Source organism: Leuciscus leuciscus (genome assembly GCF_965113295.1).
Source record: "Leuciscus leuciscus genome assembly, chromosome: 13".
NCBI lineage: Eukaryota > Metazoa > Chordata > Actinopteri > Cypriniformes > Leuciscidae > Leuciscus > Leuciscus leuciscus.
Window position 1 is genome coordinate 12,753,408 of NC_138737.1, and position 25,734 is coordinate 12,779,141.

General features: G+C 37.1%; 1 protein-coding gene across 6 annotated transcripts in view; it reads right to left on the reverse strand.

Annotated features, from left to right (window-relative positions):
• Positions 1-214: 214 nt before the first annotated feature.
• The window catches only part of nphp4 (nephronophthisis 4), a 179,016-nt gene continuing 153,496 nt past the window's right edge, over positions 215-25,734 (reverse strand). For 2 of the 6 annotated variants that reach the window (XM_082188190.1, XM_082188192.1), the window contains 12 exons: positions 22,528-22,659; positions 17,404-17,618; positions 16,315-16,541; positions 12,389-12,578; positions 11,172-11,255; positions 7,845-8,004; positions 7,641-7,705; positions 6,973-7,058; positions 5,353-5,524; positions 3,860-4,039; positions 3,020-3,163; positions 215-869 (listed from right to left, as the gene is read on the reverse strand). In XM_082188190.1, coding sequence (XP_082044316.1) covers positions 729-869; positions 3,020-3,163; positions 3,860-4,039; positions 5,353-5,524; positions 6,973-7,058; positions 7,641-7,705; positions 7,845-8,004; positions 11,172-11,255; positions 12,389-12,578; positions 16,315-16,541; positions 17,404-17,618; positions 22,528-22,659 — 1,796 coding nt within the window. In that variant the 3' untranslated portion in view covers positions 215-728. Of the gene's footprint in view, positions 870-3,019; positions 3,165-3,291; positions 3,378-3,859; positions 4,040-5,352; positions 5,525-6,972; positions 7,059-7,640; positions 7,706-7,844; positions 8,005-11,171; positions 11,256-12,388; positions 12,579-16,314; positions 16,542-17,403; positions 17,619-22,527; positions 22,660-25,734 lie in introns of those variants that run through there. The other 4 variants (XM_082188189.1, XM_082188188.1, XM_082188191.1 and 1 more) reach the window with 3 other exon arrangements.

The window sequence follows — 25,734 nt, forward strand, 5'->3', positions numbered from 1 at the left end:
ATATTTTCCACTGTAAATTTTCAGTATGTTCTCTCTTTTATGGTCCTTTTTGTGTTTTCCACCTGTCTTCCATATCTGGACTGGTTAGTTGGCAGGTTATTTGGTTGTTGTCAGACTCGGGCAGCTGTAGCTCTAATAGGAGCCAGGAGATTAGTCCACGGATGTTAATAGAAACCCCTTCACAGCTACTGCAAACACACAGACACAAGTGCTGTTTGGCATAGAATATTGTCATTGATGCAAAGAATCACACTCAAAAATCTGATCTTTTTTTATTGATGCTAGTACAAAAAAATACAGTAAAAAATATAAAGGATGGCTGCATTTTCTTCCCCAAAATTAAGCACTCTATTCTCAGTGAGTGCAAACGTAAACACTTAATAAAATAAAATGATTGGTCTTACATACACATCTTGCTTTTTGAAGATCTAGATCTGAAGTCCTGGGCAAGTGGCCATTAGCTCTCCGCTGCTAATGACACATCACAGCAGGGGTTCAGCGTAAACCATAAACACACACACCAAGAGCGCCGATATGAGCATCAGCTCTACAGAAAATCTCTTCTGTTTCAGCCTTCAGCTCCACAGGGTGGCTTTACTCAAGCGCACGTGAGAGATTCCATCTACTCAATGAGCTTTGTCTGCTTATCTATAGAGTATGTTTGCTCTGTACTTCAATACAGATTGTTGCAAAAAGCAACAGCTATAATGCAGTGTGATGGTGTTGTGTTAGCTGTACTGAACCCTAAAACAGTAAGTGTCCTCGTTCTTATCCTGTTTGTCATTGATGAAGATGAGAATCTCTTCCATGCCGGGGTTCTGACTTGGAGCAAAGCGCAGGCCGATGGTGTAGGGTTCCCCTCCCCCAATCTACAACACACACACGCACATTAATGCGTATGTATTTGCATATATGCACACACAAAAAAAAAGCAGCAAAGAATTGCAAAATCAACCAGTATCAGGTCAAACAGGTATATGTTTATTTATAATGAAGCTGATTCTATACAGTGTTATTTATAGACTATTGCAGAATTTATTAATATTTTATTAAGCTTTGATTTTAAATTTTGAGTAATTTTGCTCTGTGTGTTTTTGTCATTTTATTATTTTTAAATAGTTCTGTTTATTTCAATTTCAGTTTTAGTAATTTTCAAACTTCAACAAATTTATTTCAGTTAGTTGGCAAGTCAACTTTTTTCATCTGATACGTATATTTTATTTTAGCACAGCTTTATTTCAATTACTGAAAATGTTTTAGTTAACAAAAATAACACTTATTTCATAATGTCTGCATTCTTCCGCCAAAGATGGAAATAATAAAATACAAGAAGATCAGTAGGCTACTCATTTTATTTAGTTTGCTGTGCATCTCAGCTTTTGAGTGTGCAAATCATTGTTTTAAAAGAATCATCAAAAGAAAAGTTCAACTTCTGTCATCATTTACACTTACCATTATATCATTCTAAACCTGTATCACATTCTATTTTCCATAGAACACTAAAAGTCATCCATGGATTTTTTTTCATTTTTTTTCATGGAATCCATAGATTTTTTTTCAATGGAATAAGTTTCAAGAAGTATATGAAAGTAACACAGGAGTAGAAAAGTAGTCCATACAACTATATTCGGTTGTCATACGATAGCTTTTTGTGAATTTAGTGCTGTGAACGACTTCTGATTCTTTTATGTTTGTCATTTTGGAGCTTTACAGCCCCGTCCTCATTCACTTTCATTTCATTGAAAAGACTGGCCAGGATGTTCTTCCACATAAAGAAATAAAGCCATTCGGGTTTAGAACGACACGAGTTTGAGTGGATTATGTGTTTTGGGTGAACTAATTATTTAAGTAGAATTGGAAGCGAAACGAAAATCGTTAAATTCCTTACTACTCCCATTGCTTTTCCTGAGCTCCGTTGTGTCAGAAATTGGTTGCACTCCAGTGTTTAGAGAAAGATGAGAGAAATTGCTCTCTCTTTGTCTTTATACATTATCTCTAATGGCTGACTAAGACATATGGAACACAGGCGAGGATTTAGTTCATAATCTCCTCAAAAGCACGCATGTATCGATTGTTCTGTTGTCTTTTGGCTCTGCGCCTATTTTACGATGACACAGTTGTTATTTCTTGAAGGGGAAAAAAAGCAACATCTCCAGTCACATTTTTCAAAAATATAGACCCCATAAATCCAGCGTGAGAGAAGATAATTGAAGCTGTGTTGACTAGCAAGAAAATGGAACAGGCCATTTCCTTTCTTTATGAGCTTTACAGCTTTTATTTGACGCTGAGGTATCATTAATCCGTTCTGTTCAATACTGTCACTTGCATATTTCAGATTGTTTTGCTATTTATTGCCCAGATATGGGGTGTGAAACTCACTAAACCTTACCGCGATCAATAAGGGCACTGAATGATGAAATTAACATTTTAGCCTGTTCTGTTTTACACAGTTTCTGTGCAAAATGATGATCAGGAAAAATTACTTTGTGCCCCCCAAAGCCACACTAATATATCCGAGACACTGTCCCTGTGGCTAACTAATGTTCTCTGTCTCCTTCTGGAGTAATAGCCAACGGTTGTGTATTGATCACCTAATCAATTAACAGCTTTTAATTGAAGTCTAACGTAGAGCTGTAAGTCCTACACGCATCATTCTGAGCCCTAAAGGTAAGAGATATTGACGTTCCTGGCCTGACTGTGACAATCTCTCTCTTTTCGCCCTTTTTTTTGGACTGCAGCTTTATGGTTTCCTCAGGGGACCGGCATTGCGAGAGTGGCCAGGGCACAAATTGAGTTCTCCAATATACAGAGAACTTCACATACTGTGAAACGTGTCTAAGAATGACAGTTTAGAGAGACAGAAATTGATTCCTAGACAGAGACATGTCAAGATCCTTCTCCTCTGGGCTCTAGACACCTTTCTGGTGGATGGGGCTTTGACAATATGGTTCTTATTCAATGTTACACAGCAAGGCCTCCTAAAGTTGATAGAACAAGAATTAGCTTTGGATTCTCTTACCTGAAATTGCTCCTCTTTAAACTGAAGCAGGTCTGGGCGGTCTGTGCGGAGATTGAATACCCTAGAGGAAGAGTAGGGGTTTGTGAAACTGATTTTCTTATTGTTGCCCTTCCCTCTGTCTACAGGAACGTTGATTTCAAATGCCTGGGGAGATTAAAGCAGATATAGAGAGAAATACTGTAAAATAACTGAAGTAAAAACATCAGGTTTAAATCAATGGCACTGACTTCATGCACTAAATCATCTGTCACAAAGCTGAAATTTAACGACCTGTTCAGTTCTTGCCATTCCTCTGCTAAATCTCTACACGTGATGTCACTGTGAACCGTGCCTCACATTTTCACAGCTAAAAGCACAACTTTTGAGGAAAAAGTGTAAACAAAAATAATAAAAACAATTATTTGATTAAAATATAGTACAAGAGTAATATTGTGAAATATTACCATTTGAAATGACTCTTTTCATATATTTAAAATGTAATTAATCATATGATGGCAAAGCTGAATTTTCAACAGCCATTACTTCAGTGTCACATAATCCTTCAGAAATCATTCTCAAAACAGTTGTGCTGCTTGATATTTTTGTGGAAACCGTGATATTTTTCAGCATTCTTTAATGAATAGAAAGTTCAAAAGAACAGTGGTGTACACAAATATACATGTCTCTTATTGAGGATGATATACATGTACAATACACAATACACATAAATACACTAAACAACATTGGAGCTCATGGAATATAGTTATTGAAAGGTTAATAAGTTGTCACAAATCAATTTCTTTTAGTGAATGTGGTTTGAACCTTACTGTTGCACTGTATTAATGCATTTTGCTTACTCACCTTGGAGATTACAGGCTGTCGGCATGTTATGCACAGCAACCAGGAGGCGACTAGCTGCCGCGTGTCCACATCGACTACATTGAGGTAAAAGAAACGGCTTCCAGGGCGCAGAGCCCTCAGCCCTACATGGATATCTTGAATTCCCTGAGCAGGAAGAGCAAAAACCTCAACTGGATCCACCTAGAACAGACAAACAGATCTTATGCTCATAGAGCTTCTGGCATCAACCACAAAAAAAACAAAAAAACACTGAAAACCCACACAGCAAAAAGCAACTTCAGGGAACACTCCTCTGCAGAACTTCAGAAAACATGAGGCTGCACCTGAAGCTCATAATGTATAGCTACTTTGCTTCATCATCTTTTCTTGGCACCTGCTGTATAACATTAGCACACGGCCAATTAAACCAAAAGTAAGGTTGCTACGAGCACACAGTGCACTGTTGACAAGGGAGCTGCTGTATTTGCTCTGCTTGCATATTTCGAATAACAGGAAATACACATTTTGAGATTTATGATGCTCGTATAATCCACCTTTCATTATTCATTATTTGCATTAAAGCTCTACTTTCTTTGCTGCAATGTGCTGAACACAAGTTAATGATACTGCTGTGACCCAACAACATCTGACTCCATGCTCTTTACTTATTTCATGAGATCTAAACCTACATATGTTCATACTAGTTGCCCTACATTTGCTCCACCTTTGATGTGGTAACTGAAAAAATTCAGCAAACATGTAGGCTAATAAGAGTGACTAAACAATTAAACTGCCATACGGCATATTAAAACCTTCTCTAAATCCATAACCTGTAAAATCACTGATGCTAAATATGTCAAATGTAAAAAATAACATTACTTTCTGCGATTAATACAGGCTGTTTAACGTATATATACATATATATATATATATATATTTAAAAAAATCATTTTAAATAGACAATTATAATGGGTTTACATAAATTTTGTTGTAAGTTTATTTAAAATAAAAGTTATCATCAGATTGATTTTGTTCTGTAATTGTTTAAAAAAATATATACAAAAACAGCACTGTGAATTTGTAGTTTAAGATTATTAAATGCTAAAAGATTATGACTTTGAAATAAAATGTCAACTGGCTATACTTATAATTTTAAATACGTTTATCTTAAAATACTGGCCTTGATTGGTAAAAAGTTGACATTAAAGAAACATTATTTGAATTTCCCCTTGTTAATTGTACATTGAATTTGGGGATTGAATGCGTCATTTATGATTACAAATGACAAAATCGCATTAATATGTGCAATTATCTAGTTAAACTTTTAAATAATTTTGAAAGCTCTCAAATAAAACAAATATTCGAAAAATAAAAAATTTTGATAACCTAGCCACCTTACTTACCATCTCATTATTTTTCATCATTCTCCCATTTTAGGAAAAAAGGCCACATAATCCCCCATCAGAGCTCTGTACCCCGATCAGTGTGTTTTACTTTGACCCTGCTATGCGTACCTGAAGCTCGAGGGGAGGCGACGTGTAGCACTTGACCCTGCGAATAACTTGCGTGCCGCGCAGAACCAGCGAATGCCAGCTCAGAGTGCCGCACACACAGCTCAGGTCCATCCTTTGCAGGTAATGCACGTATACCTGCCAGATCTGCGCAGGGGAGGCCAGCCAAGGGTCACTGCCATAGAGAGATTGACACAGAAAAAGGACACACAAAAGACACTTTATCACTTTCCTCTTCATATACACTGACACAATAGCAGGACAGGCCTGACAGGCCGCACTTCCCCTGAGAGGGACACACACATATCTCAAATCTTCAAAAGAGAGATGTTCAGAGAGACCCAAATGTCACCGTTTTTAAATTCATTCATTCACCCTTTCTTTAAGAGCATCCCACGTGCCAGCGGCAGACGTGTTCCCGCAGGAGGTTTGCAGATGTTGATGTTATTCTGCCTGCCAGGGTTTCTTGAGTTTGACTGTATTAAAAATAAAGGACTTTGTGCATGAGCTCTTCACCCTGCCTGAAGGGGCTCAAGCTCAAGGGACAAAATTTCGAGAACGTTTCTACCGTCCTTGGCAGGTGTGTTGTCCTTAGCAGCAGCTGTTGGAGGGGGGGGGGGGGACTACAACTACAGCTGATTGATTTCCTGGTTATTAAAATTTCTCAATAAACTCAGTTTTGATGAGTTACTGTGTGTCTGATGAGCTTGTCTGTTGTTCAATCATTTAAAACCATTAAGTCCATTATGAACTCGCTAATAAGAATGGATACCAATGCATTTGCTCTGCTGACAAACTACATTTTCATTGTTCGGTGATCAGGAAATATTATTTTATTATAATATTTATCATAGTAGATTACAAAAATTAAAACAGGGTTTTGCAAACCCCCTGGGGATTTGTGAGGTAATTGCAGATGGTTTTGGGGCTGAAAAATTTTTTATTAAAAGAAACAAATTAAAATAAATTAACATGCTAAAATAAAAACTCCTTAAATTACTAAAATATAAATATATATACATGATTTTTTTTTTTACCTTCATGCCATGTGATCATTAAGCAACATCAGAGACCCATAAATTATACCCATAAAAAATTATTGAAATAGGAAGGTTTGTCAAGTAAAATATTTTAGGTCAAAGGGGTTCAGGAATCTCTTAATTAAAATGTTATATAATTATAAAGTTATAATGTTGTGTTCAGAATATAAGCAAGTGAACTGACTGCTTTTAATTAATATGTGTTGCTGTCACTCTCGCTGGTTCCAGTTCCAGTGAGATATGTGTGATGTGCAGGTTCTAAAATTGTGTTTTTATTCATGTTCACTGATTATGAACTCAGAGATGTCACAGATTTTGATGAATAAATGAATATTATGATCTGATGCAATCAGACAGTAAATGAGACATCCTGATTAAGCAAATGTCATTAATCACACATGAAGGGATTAATCAGGGACCAGGCTTTCACACACATGCACGCACGCAGCCAAAAACAGAGGTTCGCACACACACACACACACCTCTCTGTGCATCTGGAAGAGTGAAAATTAACAGGTTCTCACTCTCCTAAGACGAGTGCACACACACATAAGGGAGATGGTGCAAGAGGAGGTGTACATACGTGAAAATGGTAATGAAGAATTTCCTTATCTGTGGACTTGGGCTACCAGGTACTTTCAGGTAAACATCCTGTGGTTCTTCTGGAGTCTAAAATTTCAAAACGTAAGAAAATGAAAGATAAATTCATAATGTTTCATCAGTAATGATTAACTCATCTAACTGATTACTAATGAAAAATAAATAAAACTATTAAAGTTTTTTTTACGAAAAATATATACAAAAATAATAGATTTGAAAGAAAAACATAATATTTTATAAAAAATATAATAATAAATATTTTATGAACAATAAGCACTTGCATGAAAAAATAATTATAAAATAATATTTTATGAAAATATTCAAATAAGTCTTTCATGAATAATACATATGAAAATAATAGTCTTGTATGAAACATAATAATAAAAAATAGAAAATTATAATAGATTAAAATTACAATATTTTTGTATCAATAATGAATACCTGATTAGTTTTGACAGTTACTAATGTAAAAATGTAAATATATATATTATAATAATAATAGACAAAAATAAATATAAAAATAATAGTCTTGTAACAGGTGTGCAGCCTTGACGTCACAATGAGTCAGCACAAAGCCTCAGACATTAACGAATAACTCAACACCATTCTGATTGGCTGGCTGCTATTAGGAGTGACTCCTGAATGGCTCACCAGGTTGGTGGTGTGGCAGATGACATTGGGGTCGCTGCAACGCACATGAAGGGTGGCGGAACCATCTGTGAGCAAGTACAAAAGGAGACAGAGCACAAATGAGGTCTTTAGTTCAGGACTAATAGCAGACACTGAAGTGTGTTTGTGAGTGCATGTTTATGTATGTGCGCACACAGCGGCAGAGATGTTTGTAATGAGCAGCACCTGCTGTGTCGTCCCAGGCTGCAGGCAGGCGAATGGCCTTCTTTAGGAAGGTGAGTTCAGGATGGTAGAAACGGAAGGTCTGGTCCACCACATGTGGCGTCGGTTCAACATCCACCTGGCAGATCGCCAGAGGCTTTCTGTCTTCCCCACGGAACAACACCTGTAAGACAAGCAGATCGGTTGCAAGCTACACACATTTTGAATGGTATTCCTGCAAAATGCTAACAGGAGAACTAAGTCTATTGGAATGTTCTGGGTTCACAACAAACTGACAGATATTGACCGCATCAGCGACATTCTGTCAATTACCACAGACAGTAATTTTCTTCCACAGTTTGTAAAAACAAAATTGCATGTACAGTAATCCACTTACAATGGATGTATATGGGGCAAGGCATTGTAGATGGTCTAAAAACATAAAAGTTTATCTTACATTATTTTATACACTCATATGATATGTACAGTATATACTTTTATTATATGATATATACTTTTATTAAAGATTTATAAAAATCTTATGGATAAACCTTCAAAATGTTTTGTAATATTGGTCCTGAGGCAATGCCTTGCCCCATTGACATTAAATAAAACTTGAACTGAATTGAGTTAAATTACAGCACTACTGGGCTGCTTATAACTGAATTGAACTCGTTTTATAATTGATGAACTTTGCTCAGTAATTGAACTGAACTTAGCCAACACTGACTTGAGCTGAATGACACTCTTGTCTTTTTAGAGCTGCTTTACTGTAGAATTAAAAATAGCCTCATATTTGATGAAGTTCTTCATTCAGCATCATTCAGTTCAACTTCATCGTTCATAATTCAGCATCATTGATTCTGTTATTTTCTTGTTTATTGTTGTGAAGCTGCTTTGAAACAATCTGTATTGTATAAAGCGCTATCTAAATAAAGTAGACTTTTTCAAATTATTGAACGAAACTGAACTTGCAACTCATGATATTTCTTTGTAGTATAGCGCCAAACCAGCATAAACCACCCTGAACCAATATGATGGTCTAAGCTGCTCTTTTCAGCAGAGGTGGTCAAGGTCTACCAAGAAGTGACAGACCTATCTGAAATCATTCCACACTGAATGAACAGCACTGACAGTATGTACTGCGATATCAAGTACCTTGAGTCATCTGCAGTCTGAGTGCATAACCTCTCTCACGTGAGATACAGTCAAGCTGGCTGTCAGATTCACAGCCCAAGACAACCCATTGACACTCCTCTGGAGGTGATATCAGTTTGTGCAGAGCAATGTTTGACCCCGACTGACCTAAAAATGATATGGGAGTTTTGTGTGTGGATGTGTGTGTGTGTGCCAGCAATACTGCAGGGCATCAGTCTCTCTAAGCTACATATGGCATCAACTGCCCAAAGGCACAATAAACCATAATGCCATAGAATAGCTCATCAACCCACACACAGACTTGCTTCACAGTTTAAAGGTAGAGTAGAAGAGTTGTTTCATAAACACTTTTTGTTGATGGCAATCAATGATAGAAGTGGTCAAAACATTATTATTTTTTACATATATCATCTGTGGAAGTCTCAAGACCAAAAAAATGTTCGTCTAATCATTGCATTCGGTCCGATGTCCTACCTGCCTGTCAGTGGAACTGTTCACGTCTTCAGACTCGGATTTATGTGTTTCTAAGACAACACTATCAACGCTGAAATGAATCTGCAGCAGTCAGGTGGTGCAAATATGCATAAACATATACAAATGTAAAGACAAGTAATGAATAGAATCAGATGGAATCTTTTTGTATTTTATGAATATAATATAATATAATTTAATATACTGTTCAAAAGGTTGGTGTCAATAGGATTTAAAAAAAAATTATTAATATTTTTATTCAACAAGGATTAATTAAATTGATGAAATGTAACAGTAAATACTTGCATTTCAAATAAATGCTGTTCTTTTTTCTTTCTAAATTTATCAAAAATATTAAGGAACAACTGTTTTCACCATTAATAATAATAATCAGAAATGTTTCTTGAGCATCAAATCAGCATTTTAGAATGATTTCTGAAGGATCATGTGACTCTGAACACTGGAGTAATTATGCTGAAGTAATTCAGCTTTGCCATCACAGGAATAAATTACATTTTAAAATATACTTAAATACAAGACAGTTGTTTTAAATTAATAATATTTCAATATATTTCTGATATACTATATTAGTCAAAAATAATATATATATATATATATATATATATACTATAATATATAATATATATTACTACCGACTCCATACTTTGATATAATATACTGTGCATAAAATATACACTGTATACTTTTATTCTACTTCCACAGAAATGGAATAAGCAGTTAATCTCCTTATCTGTAATACTGCGTGTCAAATGTTGGGCAAAACTACCAAGAACATTTGCAATTACATGAACTAATCATATTGAAACTGGAGGTCTTTGTGTTCACTATGCACTGTTTATCCTTGTTAATGCTTTCATGTGAGTGTGACGTGAGTCATCACAAACAGTGTGTGCACATCTCAGAAACAAAGAGAGATAAAAAATGTATTTCTATATTTGCTTAATCCTTTATTTGGGTGTCAAAAAATTATTGGAATTTGAAGGGCACAATAATCACAGTTAGATCAAATAATTGTGACAGGCTTACGCAGAGCTGAGAGTACTGGTATCTGAAACCATTAATTCACCAAAATATTTAATACAACATGTAGGGGTGGCGGAAGTGTAGAGATATGAGAATGATGTGCAAATTCTGTGAAAATCTGCAGGGCGGGTGCTATGAATCGGTGTGGACCTGATTATGAAATATGAATCAAAGGAGTTGATCAATGTTTCTCATTAACAGACTTATGATATTAATCAAATGTAAGTAATATTATTGGCAGGTTAATATGAAATGTATTTGCTTCTTCAGGTCAAGTCTCAAACACACAGTTAAAAATTAAAAGCTTATTAATGGGATAACTCAATGTAAGATGTGATCAAGAGTCCTCTCTTTATCTCAATTAAGCAGGTTACTCTTGGAAAAAAAAGTGGATCTAATCATTTGGAGATTTCAGTATTTACATAATCAAATAGACAGCTGCCGTACTTGCCTAAAACTACATACAGCAACAAAAAAGCAAGTAACTTCAGTCTGTTTGTGCATCAGTTACATTCAGTTTTACTGTTGTTGACCAAGTCGTGTTTTCAGTCTGGATTGTAGGAGCCACTGCAGGAGTGCCGGCCCACTTCTCTGTCTGAACAACTACTAATCAGGCTGTATAGAAAGAGTTTGTGTTTGTGTGTGTGCTCAGCAGTACAGTGAGCGCTAAGCTCTTACCTTGATGGATTTGGCTTGAATTGTATTGGACAGATGTTTCTGAGCCATCTGTGGACTTCTTGAAATCTTTAAGCTTTCAGTATCCTGCAATATGACAGCAGAGTCATCATAAACAGTGCGCTATTCAGTGAGAGAACAATCACATTGAAATAATGTCATTACGGGATGGGAAAACATTGTATGGACAGGTCTGTTTAGGCTGTCTGGATGAGGCTGTTTTTAATCCATTTTATTATTGCTGATGCTTTGAGTCAATTTAACCTCCCTCCTTCAGTTGTGGGTGCCTCTGTGATACTACAGACTATAAACAAACCCAAATCCAATTAATCCGGAAACATGTGAACTAATCCAAGTCTCATCAGTGGAAAAGGGAAATGAGGAAACAAATGCAGTTGCTCAGATGGCACATCGTTCATGGTTGATTTACACTACAGTACAACACACAAAAACAAAGAAATCGTCCAAATTTTCTCCTGATGATGATGTTTACCAGCATCAGCAGTTCAGCGGACAGTTCACAGTCTCCTGTTTAGGGGCTTTTGCACTGGGTAGTAATAGGAAATCAGTTATAGGAACCAGTGCGGTCCCCCAAGAACAACATTTTCCCTCAGGGCCACTTTCTAGGTTGCACAAGAACACAACGGCACAGACAAAGGCAACAGGTAAATGCCATTAACATTAGCTTTCTGTATGTTTATGTGCCATTAACATTAGCTTTCTATATGTTAGTTTGTGGAGTAAGTATATGTAAACTGTGTGCTTACACAGCTTTCTAAAAATGGAAGGTGTCGTGTTTCATATAGCATCTGTTCGGCCAAATAACAAACACTTACATCACTGGTAGTTCCTATTGTGCTGGGGTAGGAGCTAATTTAGTTCCCCTAAAAAGGAGTTCCTATAGCTAAACTCGTTCCCAGTTCCTGCGGTACGAACACATCAAAAAGCAGGTACTTCTGCTAATAGTTATAGGAACTATGAAAATGTCCCTCCAGTGTGAAAGCCCATTTTGATTGCTTTACTGATGGGAAGATTCACTTGAGTCCATGTAGTGGCCTTGTTTTTGTCTGTGGTGGCCCATGTATATAAGTTATAAATTACTTTATTATTACCACAAATAAAATGTTAATTAGTAGTAGTATTATCAATAAAATGGGTGAAAAGTACATTTAAAAACACAAAACAACAACAACAACAACAAAAGTTTCCTCTAGATTTACCTGAAGAGGGAATGTGCGACCACAGACGAAGGTCTGGTACTTGAAGGGGATGTGGACGCTTTCTTTGGGCCGCAGGTAAACCTGTGGTGTCAGTGTGCTCTCCTTTAGGTGAAACATCTCCTCCTCTAGAGGAGTCAGAGTCTTCGTCAACTCCTTAAAATATCTCCACTCCTCGCTCTTCACGATTACACTGAGGGATAAAAAGAGAGGGAGATGAAAAAAGGAAAAGAGAGAGACAGAGAGGAAAAGAAAAGAACAGCTTGAGGACTTTCTTTGCCTTGCCAGCAGTATTTTATTGGCAATGAAAAAGAGCGTATTTGAGTATGCATGATACAGTCAAACATAAGCCCTCACAGAAATGAAACTCCTGGGAGGGTACGGTTTAAAGATAACACACACTGGGTGTGGAATATTACTTTCTGTTTCATAGAGACAAATTTCATGCACAAATATATGAAGGAAAAGGGCATTTGAAACATCAAAGGCAGCACCTCCGGGCCCGAGAAGGGATCATTTTCCATAAATGAAAAAAATAAGGAAAAGAAAGAATTTCGAGGTGTAAAAACTCTTTTGTACTGTATACACTACAGTAGATGCGAAACCAAGTCTCGGAAAATTCAATCACATTCTCTCTTTAATAACAGAGAGCCAGGCAGGTGATACAAAGTGAAGAATGCTTACGTTAACAAAAGCAAAGCCCATTTCCTTTTCTTTTATATAGACACATATACAGTAGGTAAGGAGCTCTTTTATAAGGGTATTGCTAAACAGGGGGGAAAGAGGGTAATAAAGAGATTTTTTTTTTTAAATTGAAATGTTAATAGGCCTAAATAGGAAGTATAACCTTACAGAATATCTCTTCACAGTAAGAGATACAAAGCAGAGACAGATCAGTTTAGCCATGTAAACAGACAGACAGACACAAACAAACATGGCTTCTGGTGAGGTTGACAATGACATGCAAAACATTTAGTTTATATAATTTTATTTAAATGGCTTCCCTTGTGGTAAATGGAAAACCAGGAGTGAAGTGATTACAGAGTGCTATGAGATTAAATCGCCGTTGCTCCACTCACATACTCTATCTTGAATCTTTGGCTTCTTTTGAATTTTTTTTTTTTGTTGTTGGACAAAATATACACAAACTAACTCGCATGTACAAAAAAAAAAAAAAAAAAGAGAGAGAATGAAATCAAACTAAAAGTTTGGGGTTGGTAAGATCTCTTTTGCTCACCAAGGCTGCGTTTATTTAATCTAAAAATTCTGTAACAAATTGAAAAATTGTTGGATTACAAGCTGAATTTTCAGCAGCCATTACTCCAGACGTCAGTGTAACATGATTCTTGTTGGAAATGTTAGAAACAGTAGTGCTGCTATTTTTGTTTAGTGCAAACCCTTTTTTCAGGTTTTTTTGATAAAGTTCAAAAGAACAGCATTTATTTGTAATAGAAATATTTTGTAACATAAATGTCAACTGTCACTTGGATCAATTTGACAATAGTATATGCATAACAATGATTCCAGTAAAGTACCGAGAGAGAGATAATAAAATTAATCTGAAGTGTAACTTTTAAAAAATGCGTCAGAAAAAAGCTAATTACGAGCTACGGGACCTGACCTGTGAGGATGAAATGAAATAGGCAGAAAGAACGGAGCAGCTCTGCTAAAATGTGGTGTATCATTTAACCTGCCGCTCCTTTGGTTCAACTAGTCCATATATAATGTGTGAGTGCAGGTGAGAAACAATCTCTTCAGTAAAAATGAGAGAGAGAGGTGACTTTATAAGGTTTGCTTTGTGGCATACATCAGCAATACAAACAAAGGCCTGACACATCCTTTGCACAGAAAGAGAGAAGCATCAATTCAACACAAACATACAAATGCAAACGCCAGATCTCAGGTATTTGTTTCCCTGGCACAGCTCTGTGCACACACTTGTGTTTTGGACTGACTCTCAGGGTTCACGCACAAACACACTGCTCCTGGGCGAGCAGTTAAATCCATGACACATCACAAAGTGCTTAGGTTTTATGCCACAACACAATGCAAGCTGGGAAGACGTTTATCATGCAAACTTACTTCACAGAGAAAGATGGTAGGGTAAGAATATTTATCTTGTCCTAAAGCATAGTGTGAGTGTGTGGAGTTTAGGCTACTAATGTCTTTCCTAATTAAAGGCTGAGAGATGCAGGAGTGTTAATGCCGAAATGTATTCCACCTCGCCCTCTCAACTTCTGTCTCACTTTCTTTTGCTTATCAAGATGGAGTGTGTGGACTTAGCCTATGGCCTACAGAAAACTAATATTTTGTGTGGTATAATCCTGGATGTGCAAAGAAAATCTGGACAGGGGAAGATATTTAACATCATGCAACAATTAAAATAAGATTGAATGGGGGGATTGATTATTTATTCAGTGTTGTTTTCCTACCCCCTGGGAAGTTCTTGGCCCCTGAAACACCCTGCTGAGGAAAACTCATTCATTCAGATGTTCATTTCAAACAAGGCTGTTCACACGTGAACTAAACATTGATCTATGCATAATTTTTATTTTATTTTTCAGGGCTGTAATGCCAGAGGCAAAGGCTTTATTTGAACTTTGAATGGACACAGTGCCTGCTGTGCATGACTGAAGTATAGGCTTACTACAGTATGTAGATATTAACATCAAAGTGGTTTTCTTTGGGTATATGCATACTGTACTGAGAATTAATTAAATTATTATTTTTGGCACATAGTTGTCAAATTAATGTACTGTAGGGGGTGGTGGTGGCGCAATGGATAAGACACATGCCTTTGGTGTGAGAGACCCGGGTTCGAATCCACTGTGAGACACCAATGTGTCCCTGAGCAAGACACTTAACCCCTAGTTGCTCCAGAGGCGTGCGACCTCTGACATAATTAGCAATTGTAAGTCGCTTTGGATAAAAGCGTCAGCTAAATGAATAAATGTAAATGTAAATGTAGTGTAGTGTCCACAAATCTCAGACAAAAACTCAGTCACATCACTTTCATCAAATAATTATTAATAAAAGTGTCATCACAATGTTATTCTGATAGAAATCACAGTAAATACAAATTTCAGTTGCTTTTATCTCTCTAATTAAGAGTCAGTAAAATAAAATATTCAATAAAATAAAATAACCCACATTCTTAATTTGGCAATGAGAAATGAAAATATGCAAAACATTAACTAATGAAGCAAAACGTAACACAAAATAAGTTGTTAAAAAAACAAAACGTCTCTTTTTTGTCTATACAATAAATGTTTTGTCCAATTTTTTTTTTTTTTTTTTTTTTAACTCCTCTAACTTTCATTGTATGGACAAAAACAGTTGAAGCATTCTTCAAAATATCTTCTTTTTTTTATGTTTCACATAAGAAAGAAAGTCAAAGATTTGGAAGGATTTGAATAAGAATTAAACATTTTAGGTGAACTATTAATTTAGCTGAGTGTTGGTATAGTGATGTGTGCAAATCACAGTTTTAGTCCAATGCATGCGAAAAGAGAGTAGCAAAAAAGTGAAATTAAAGAAGATATTATTCTGTTTCCCCTTAGAGTCTGCGAGTGGCATCTAGATGCTGGGATAAGGTGAGCTTTAAAAGTGACCTGCTTTTGACTTTGGATTCAGCACTCTGGTTTGACCACTATATCGATAATGTAACCAGTCTAAAAGAGAAATTTTTCCAGACATTTTCTCTAATAGATCTGATCCACAGATTAAGGGTCTTACTGCACCATAATTTAACTACATGAATTATCAAAATATGACATGATGTGGCTCCCACAGTCCTTAAGCTTTTGAGAAAAGAAATGTGAATGTGCTATTTGATTAGATGGTATTTCAGTGTTCTGATTTGATTTAAGGTTGCTTGGCCTGAAAAGGTTGACATCCACTGATCTACTGCATTCAAATGCATATCTCACCTGAGCTCTGGGTCATCGCATTCAATGGTGACTGTCTGAGAAACGTTGAATGGATTCTTGAGCACAAATTCGAAGAACTCAGCTGTTCCGAGTGTGGCGAAAAGAGTGTGTTTGGTAGTGATGACTTGAGAGAGCATGTTGGTGATCTCCTGTGCTTTACAGCGTTCACGATAGGCCTCGATCACACGCAGATCACGGGAATGCTGCACCCGATCGGTCCGATGCCTCTAAAACAGTTTTCAAAGAAATTCACACGTTGAAAAACTGCACCAAAAAGACATAAAAACTAATAAAAGTGATTTGCCTGAAGCCTGGCAAGACAGGCTGTAGAATGAAAGTAAGAGTGAATTTGGGTTTCATCATTCTCACAGAGTGGGAGGAACTGGTGAATAATGCAGCACAGTTTCAGCTGTTTCCTTTTTTAAGCTAAAATTAAGCTCATGCGTCGACAGGAACACAATAGATCATACAAAAAATTTCATTTTCATCATTTTTTACTCACCCTATTTCAAAAACCCATATGACTTTCATAAAAGTTGAATTTCTGAAGAGTATCATGGGCACTATTTTCCAAATAATGAAAGTGAAGGAGGACCAGAATTGTCAAGCTTAAAATTTTCAAAAAACACTATAAAAGTATCACAAAAGTGTCCCATATGACCCTTGTGAGAGGAACAGATGAAAATTTACCCTGCCCTGTCTTTGACACATTCAGGAGATTTCAGATTAGTGAACAAATGACTCATCCGAGCTGAATCAATGAATCATTGAAAGAAACAAAGAATAATGGGTTTGAAATGACATGAAAGTGAGTAAATACTTTTTTTGGGTGAACTATCCTCATAAATTCCTCTTGAAACAAACTTTGTTGTATTATTTTAATTTAATACTGTGAAGCTGCTTTGATACAATCTGTATTGTGAAAAGCGCTATACAAATAAACTTGACTTGACTTGACTATCCCTTTAATATTGACTTTGGAGCGAATGTCAGGATCACATGGTGCACAGCTGTAAAGAACGTCAATCAGCTCATGCTATCAGACAGCTTTTCAATCCAGCTCAACAGAAAACTGTCCTCCTTTCTTACCGTCATGTTTGCGTTATCCTGAAAAGGGGGCGTGGCCTTCTGCTGCTCATGTTGACGGACAGCTGCCATTCTGTCAATCTTCCTCTGGCGCACTTCCTTCACTTCGTCCTGCTGATGCAGTGCGGCTCCACCCACTTCCCTCATGGTGCTTTGTAGGAGTCTGGCCAGCTCGCTGTCAATTTCTGGCAATCGACGGGCTCGTCTGGCATTGCTCGCTGCAACACACGCATATACACACACATAAACAACGTCTTTCGCCCTAAGAGACACACATGCTCTCTTTCCTCACTTCCTCGGGGGCCACTTTTCAACCTCCATTTGGCCTCGAATCCATCTTCGTCTTTTCCAGTTATCCCTCCCACCCAATGAGACCCGCTTTCAAATATACCTGCTCTGAGATTCACGCTTCAATGCGATTCAACATCACAACTAACATAATCCTGTGATTTAACGCCAATGAAGACAGAACGACAGAGGATCAAAAGACGCAGGATAAAAAAGAGCCCGCCAGTGTTTTTTTCCTAAACCTAGATTCCCACTGTATTCCTTCCTACAGAGAGAGAGAGAGAGAGAGAGAGAGAGAGAGAGAGAGAGAGAGAGAGAGAGAGAGAGAGAGAGATCTACATAGCACTGGAGACAATAAGGGCTCTCTGTGATAAAAAAGAACATGTTGAAGCACTCTGTTTATCTCCATCTCATCAGGCTGACATACACACACCCCTCATGCAACTGCCCACTCGTGGCCCAGAGAAATGTTGGAGCCACTGTGTTATTTTTCACTGGCTATATCTCAGCTATCTTTGCAGGAATTGACATTGTGTGGCATTGATGTCTGCCACAGTCACAGGCAGCCTGCTCTTCAGTGTACAGATAAACCAGAATGGATAGTGATACACACATGCAAACACATTTCAAACAAAAGCACTGAGGCCTGAAACATACTCTACATTCAACAAGATTTGCTTCAGGATGGAGATTATATATGGAACATTAAGTGAAAAATGTCCTTACAGTCAAACACATACATACATACATGCATACATAAATCAGAGGCGTGCCATCTATATAAGCTGCGAACGTTCTGCATTCTCTCAAAGCCATTTGAGAGAATGAGTTCATGGACTCTTTAATGAATTAACACTATAAATTCCTTGTCATTTGAGGTGTAAAATAAAGCTTATATAATAAAATGTTGTTATGCATCGTCATCATTGTTCAGCGTTTATATTGATTTGCTGACATATGGAGGGATAGGTCAATTTCACACTTCCAGGTTTTGGCCTCCAGATTGGCCCATGCTGGGAAAAAGTTTTTTCTGGTGACGGCGATGGCTGAGCCTAACAAGAACTAGTTCGGGAATCAAAGTCTTTGTACGAATTAAATATCAGGAAAATGTTTGAACTGTCTTGGTGATTTATTGGTGTGACTAGAAAGCTCTAATTAAGAGCTAAATTTAAGAACTAATTTGAAACGACAGCGCTAAACTTGGTTATATCACTCTCCATGTCTGTTTGGTGCGGCTGTGCATTATCACACTTCAAGCAGTGTTTTTCGCGATATGCTTGGAAATTCATCGGATGGCAGCTCCTTTCTCACACAGATCTAATTCTCACACAGATTCATAATGAGAAGCAGAACTGTTCACACTGTATATTGACTCGTATATGTTTCTGGATATATCTATCAAAAACGGCAACACTTCTGTCATCTCTCAATTATATTTTAGGTGCGTTCCATTCGACCGTAAGTGGACTGTGAAGTGGACTTCACACAGTGTATTCCGCCATCTTAGATTCCAATCCGAAGGGAGCGAACATGTTCAGTTCGAAGGGCACTGCGCACGGCATAGGGAATAAGGGAACATCGATACATCACTTCACAGGAAGTGGAGAGCGATGATCACCCAACTGTCATTGCGCACCACGTCACCACCAGTAAGAGCTGTCATAAATAACGTTGGAGGAGTTTACGTATGTGTGTAAGTATTCATACATTTTGTCATTATTATACAAATGACAGTATTTTTAACAGTTATTGGGGTGAATATTACATTTACATATACTATTTTTGTATGTCCTAGGGACTTTATTTATAAACGATGATTATAATACGGCTGTGCGCGGGAAGAAGGCGCACGAGACCGCTATTCAATTATATGACCATTGATTAAAAACACATATACACACAGTTAACCAAATAAAAGTTTATTTTCATATTGCATGACAGTTACAGCAGAGCTTCAATTCTGTTAATAGTCAAGTAACCGCAGCAATAGTCAATTAAGTGTATAATAAACATACGTTTTTCATTATATTTATAGTACTATTATATATAGTTATTTATAGTTATATATATTTTTTTTATTGTATAGATTATACATTTTAAATGTGATAGTAAATTAAATTAAAATATTAATGTAGGCCTATAACTATTCATGTTATATCATAATCTGCGCGACCCCGTCGTTGACTTTCTTTGATGACGTTTACAAGGTGTTCCAAATGAGCGGTTATTGTCAGCGAAGTCCACTTCAACTGATATACCATGCTCAGGGAGTAGGGAGCAGTGAACACTTGTGTAGGGACCCTGTCGAATGGAACGCACCTTTTATCTCATTCACTCACACAAGCTCCTGTCATCATCATCATCTTAAAATCTATAAATATGCACATTATATATATTTTTAAAAACATAAATAGTAGTATTGTTGCTGTTGCACATTTCATAGTTGCTCTGTTTACGATATATTAATATAAAGACTGTGATTAATGTATGTTAATGTTGTCTTGAAAGTAAATGATGTCTTGAAGCATATACATTTCAAGCATGTGTTAAACTCACGACAATATCATGTAACTAATCCTGACAGAAAGGTGAAATCAAGACATCATTTATATACATACATATACATACATACAGTGTCTGTCAGGGTTCTGTCACTTCGGTCTAGTTCGTTTCTTGATTTTGTGACAGAGCTCTGACACTCCTGATCTGGTCTCGTCTTTGTCTGAGTGCGCGGTTTCGAGCTTGTGTGCTCTGTCTTGTCCCGTGAGCGTGCAGTTACGAGTTCGCTCGAGCCGTACGCTCTTCCTTCTGCGTGTGTTGTGTCCTGTGTAGCATGCGGTTCGTGTTTACATCGGCCGCGTGCTTTCATGTCATGTTTTGTCTTGTGCTGTGTAGCACACAGCTTGTGTTTTACACTAGCTGTGTGCTTTCATGTTGTCATGTTTTGTGTGAACACGTGGCTTATGAGTTTTCATTCACCTTGTTACCTGATTATTGATTAATTTGCCCCACCTGTCCTCCCTCGTTACCTGCTTTGTTTGCTCTCCCTATTTATTCTCCCTGTGTTTGCAGTCCTGTGCTGGTTTGTTGTTGTTTGCATGTCATTTGTACATGTCATGTGACCCTTGTGTGTGCTTCCTATGATCTAATCAAGTCAAGTCATGTTTTCCCCCTCGGGGTAGTTTTTGTTTGTTTTTGTTTTATTTTTTGATGAATAAAAACCCATCTTCCTGCAATTGAGTCCTCGCTTCATCTCCTCAACCCCCACACCTGACAGTGCCTTGCGAAAGTATTCATACCTCTTTTTTTTTTCACATTTTGTTTCTGTTGCTGTCTTATGTTATACTACATTAACTTACCTTTTTTTCGCATCAATCTATACTCCATACACCATAATGACAAAGCAAAAAAAACATTTGTTAGGAACTTTGCAAATTTACTAAAAATGAAAAACTGAAATAAGCACATTGCAAAAGTATCTGTGCCCTTAACTCAGTACTTAATTGTTTAAGCTCTGCTAGGCCTTTTATTAAGAGGTGTGTGCCTTTCTAAATCATACCCATTCAATTGAATTTGCCACAGGTTAACTCCACTCAAACTGTAGTAACATCTACAAGTGAAATTGGAATGATCCTGAGCTAAATTCCCAGTTAAGGGTAGGAATACTTATATACTTCATTTTTTTTTTTTTTTTATAAATTTGAAAAGTTGTCACAAATCTGTTTTTTGCTTTTCCATTATGGTGTATGAAGTTTAGATTGATGTGGGAAAAAAGTAATTTAAAGTAGTTTAACAAAAGGCAGCAACAACAAAATGTGAAAAATATATATTTCTATAATATTTATATGAGATTGTTATTTTTCTTATTTATTACATTTATAGATCCATAAATTCACTGCATATTTACAGTAGCTGCAGTGTGATGTCATCAACAAAAAGTACAGGAATGTTATCTCGTTCCTAGCAAAAACTAGTGTAATTATTATTCTAGCCTAACTATGCATGATTATACAGTTTATCCAATCAGAAAAGATCCGTTTTTGGGGTCATAACCCACCAGTGTATAACCACAGCTCTACGCAAGTAGTTGAACACAAATGCTTCTAACTATGCAGGTTTGATTTCACACATCACTGCACTCTAAAATGTGTCAGAATGCAATTCACAATGCATCATAAATGCATAAATACATTTTGCATTCTCAGTATTACTGAAAGATATTCTATAATGGGCATTAATGTAAATAGTTATCTTGTAATGTCGAATTCATGTCTTTTCAACTATACTGTCATGGCAGAAGAACTTTGAAGACAATCTTGAGAAGATTAGTTAGTTTGTAAAAGCACATTCAGAGTAATGGCACAATATTTGAAGGTCTATCAGGTTTGTTTCCGCTACAGTAGTGCAAGATCGCACATTAACTTTGTAAAACAGCATCACCCATATGCAATTCAGTGGCTATTCTCATGTTTCACGCCTGAGGATTAATGTCATACATAACATGGTGATGAAAAATCTAATATTGCTTTTGCATTCTACATTTCCATATATCATCGTACTGTGATCCTCTGTTGATCAGAGCAAAAAGACTTATCCTAGCATTGCTGTCATTAAAATGAAGCAGTAATAAGAGAAAAAGAGAAAAAGAGAGAGAAGATAAATAAAAATGGCCACTACAACTAGATAAGGGAATTCTAAGCTAAATCCTCTTCTGGAATTATCAGCAAATCCCATATGATATACTTTTATAAATTCTCTAGAGCTCTAGAATTGCAGAGCTCTTGAGTTCTGGGGATATGAAGTCAAGCTCTGGTGCTTTAGAGAGATGATGTGCTATACCGTTAAGCTGGAGAACCGCTAAAGCAGGGACACTTCCTCCCGCAAAACCCCGAGAGGCATCACTGGGTTGGACCACATGGGAGAGCGATGGAGGAAGAGCCAAAGAACTCTGGGAACTTGACACACTGCCACCTGTTGGAAAGAAGAAACCAAGAAATTTAATTGAGCTCATTCCAAATCAGTTTTGTTTGGTTAAATTCAATTCACATTCATGTCAACGTAAACAAAAAACATTTCAGAACATGGTTTTGTTACCTATAATTTTCTTTGTTCCTAACATTCTGGGTGACAACATGGTCTAGATTACTGATTATTCAGAGATGCAGCCATTATTTTTGAAATTAACTACTTTTACAGTGTGATTTAATCAGAAATTATTAACTGAATGTACTTCAAACAAATGTATCAAATACATATTTAATGTATATACAGTAAAATATGTCCATAGACAATAAATCATTACTCCATGTAGAGGTTAAAAATATACCCCTTTTTTGGTAATCATCAATTAATTTTATATACAAACTTAATCCATTTTATAATAATTTTTTATATAAATCTGTATTTTATAAAGACAGACTTTGAGGAGCTAGATTTACCATTAGAGAAGTGTTTATTCTGCTTGTAACTGGGATGATTTAGCTGATTTGAACGTACGACACAGAACGTATTAAATTCACACAGAGAGACTGGCACTGCTGTCATTCGGGTGCATTGAGGACGACTGACACAATGCGACAAAGGAAGATGCATTGATTGGTGCTTTGCAATGAGAAACGTTCTGTGGTCAAAGAGGACAGGCAGGAATGTTAAACAGGGATAAATGGTAGGATAGGCGGAGGAGTGAAAAGTAAAACAACAAAAGCAATACTTATACAGAACACCTGAAATCTTGGTTTAGGTGCATTCTCCTTGGCCAATGACCCTTACCTTCCTGGTTCTCTATCTCTCAACTATGATTGCTGTGCATTGAGAGGCAGTGAATTGTCTAAACTGCAGTATAAGTGCTTTGCTCCCATGGGTTTCACAACAAGCATCAACCGCCCCAAACATTCAATGGGCTTTACCTGTGATTACTGACAGGTGAGAGCTGTAATTACAAGTCTGAGACAAAGGTCAGGCACAAAACAGGGTGATTGAAGGTGGAAGTGGGTGCGTGTTTCAGGGCACTGCCTGTGATTGATTGAAACTTCAATGAAAACAGTAATAGATGGATACATAAGTCAGACATCTACACATTAAGCACACATTTCTTTTGCCAATAAGAAAACAAACAGAAACAAATGTTTCCATTCGGCATTTAAAGAAGAGTATTTAATTTAAGAGCATGATGGTGTTTTGAGATGGTGATTGAGCGAGTGTGTGTTACACCAAAGAATACTTCATTTGATCCCAGGCAGTGATAAGTGATTATTTATCATAAAAAAATTAAAAAAACATTGAAATTAACTTATTATGTGTGATCTTACTATAACATTACGTAAATAATTGTTTTATGGCATGTCAGAATTTCATGCCTAGAACAGGGTAAAAGAATAAAATAAGATAAAAATGCGTACCTATAAATGAAAAAAAAAATATATATATATACAGTGGGGAGAACAAGTATTTGATACACTGCCGATTTTGCAGGTTTTCCTACTTACAAAGCATGTAGAAGTCTGTAATTTGTATCATAGGTACTCTTCAACTGTGAGTGACGGAATCTAAAACAAAAATCCAGAAAATCACATTGTATGATTAAGTATTTAATTTGCATTTTATTGCATGACATAAGTATTTGATCACCTACCAACCAGTAAGAATTCCGGCTCTCACTAGTTTTTCTTTAAGAAGCCCTCCTGTTCTCCACTCATTACCTGTATTAACTGCACCTGTTTGAACTCGGTACCTATATAAAAGACACCTGTCCACACACTCAATTAAACAGACTCCAACCTCTCCACAATGGCCAAGACCAGAGAGCTGTGTAAGGACATCAGTGATAAAATTGTAGACCTGCACAAGGCTGGGATGGGCTACAGGACAATAGGCAAGCAGCTTGGTGAGAAGGCAACAACTGTTGGCACAATTATTAGAAAATGGAAGAAGTTCAAGATGACGGTCAATCTCCCTCGGTCTGGGGCACCATGCAAGATCTCACCTCGTGGGGCATCAATGATCATGAGGAAGGTGAGGGATCAGCCCAGAACTACACGGCAGGACCTGGTCAATGACCTGAAGAGAGCTGGGAACACAGTCTCAAAGAAAACCATTAGTAACACACTACACCGTCATGGATTAAAATCCTGCAGCGCACGCAAGGTCCCCCTGTTCAAGCTAGCGCATGTCCAGGCCCGTCTGAAGTTTGCCAATGACCATCTGGATGATCCAGAGGTGGAATGGGAGAAGGTCATATGGTCTAATGAGAAAAAAATTGAGCTTTTTGGTCTAAACTCCACTCGCCGTGTTTGGAGGAAGAAGAAGGATGAGTACAACCCCAAGAACACCATCCCAACCGTGAAGCATGGAGGTGGAAACATCATTCTTTGAGGATGCTTTTCTGCAAAGGGGACAGGATGACTGCAACGTATTGAGGGGAGGATGGATGGGGCCATGTATCACGAGATCTTGGCCAACAACCTCCTTCCCTCAGTAAGAGCATTGAAGATGGGTCGTGGCTAGGTCTTCCAGCATGACAACGACCCGAAACACACAGCCAGGGAAACTAAGGAGTGAGAAGCATGTCAAGGTCCTGGAGTGGCCTAGCCAGTCTCCAGACCTGAACCCAATAGAAAATCTTTGGAGGGAGCTGAAAGTCCGTATCGCCAGCGACAGCCCCTGAAACCTGAAGAATCTGGAGAAGGTCTGTATGGAGGAGTGGGCCAAAATCCCTGCTGCAGTGTGTGCAAACCTGGTCAAGAACTACAGGAAATGTATGACCTTTGTAATTGCAAATCAAATACTTATGTCATGCAATAAAATGCAAATTAATTACTTAAAAATGATACAATGTGATTTTATGGATTTTTGTTTTAGATTCCGTCACTCACAGTTGAAGTGTACCTATGATAAAAATGACAGACTTCTACATGCTTTGTAAGTGGGAAAACCTGCAAAATCGGCAGTGTATCAAATACTTGTTCTCCCCACTGTATATATATATATATTAGAGGTGGGCATAGATTAATTTTTTTAATCTAGATTAATCTAGATTAATTTTGAAAT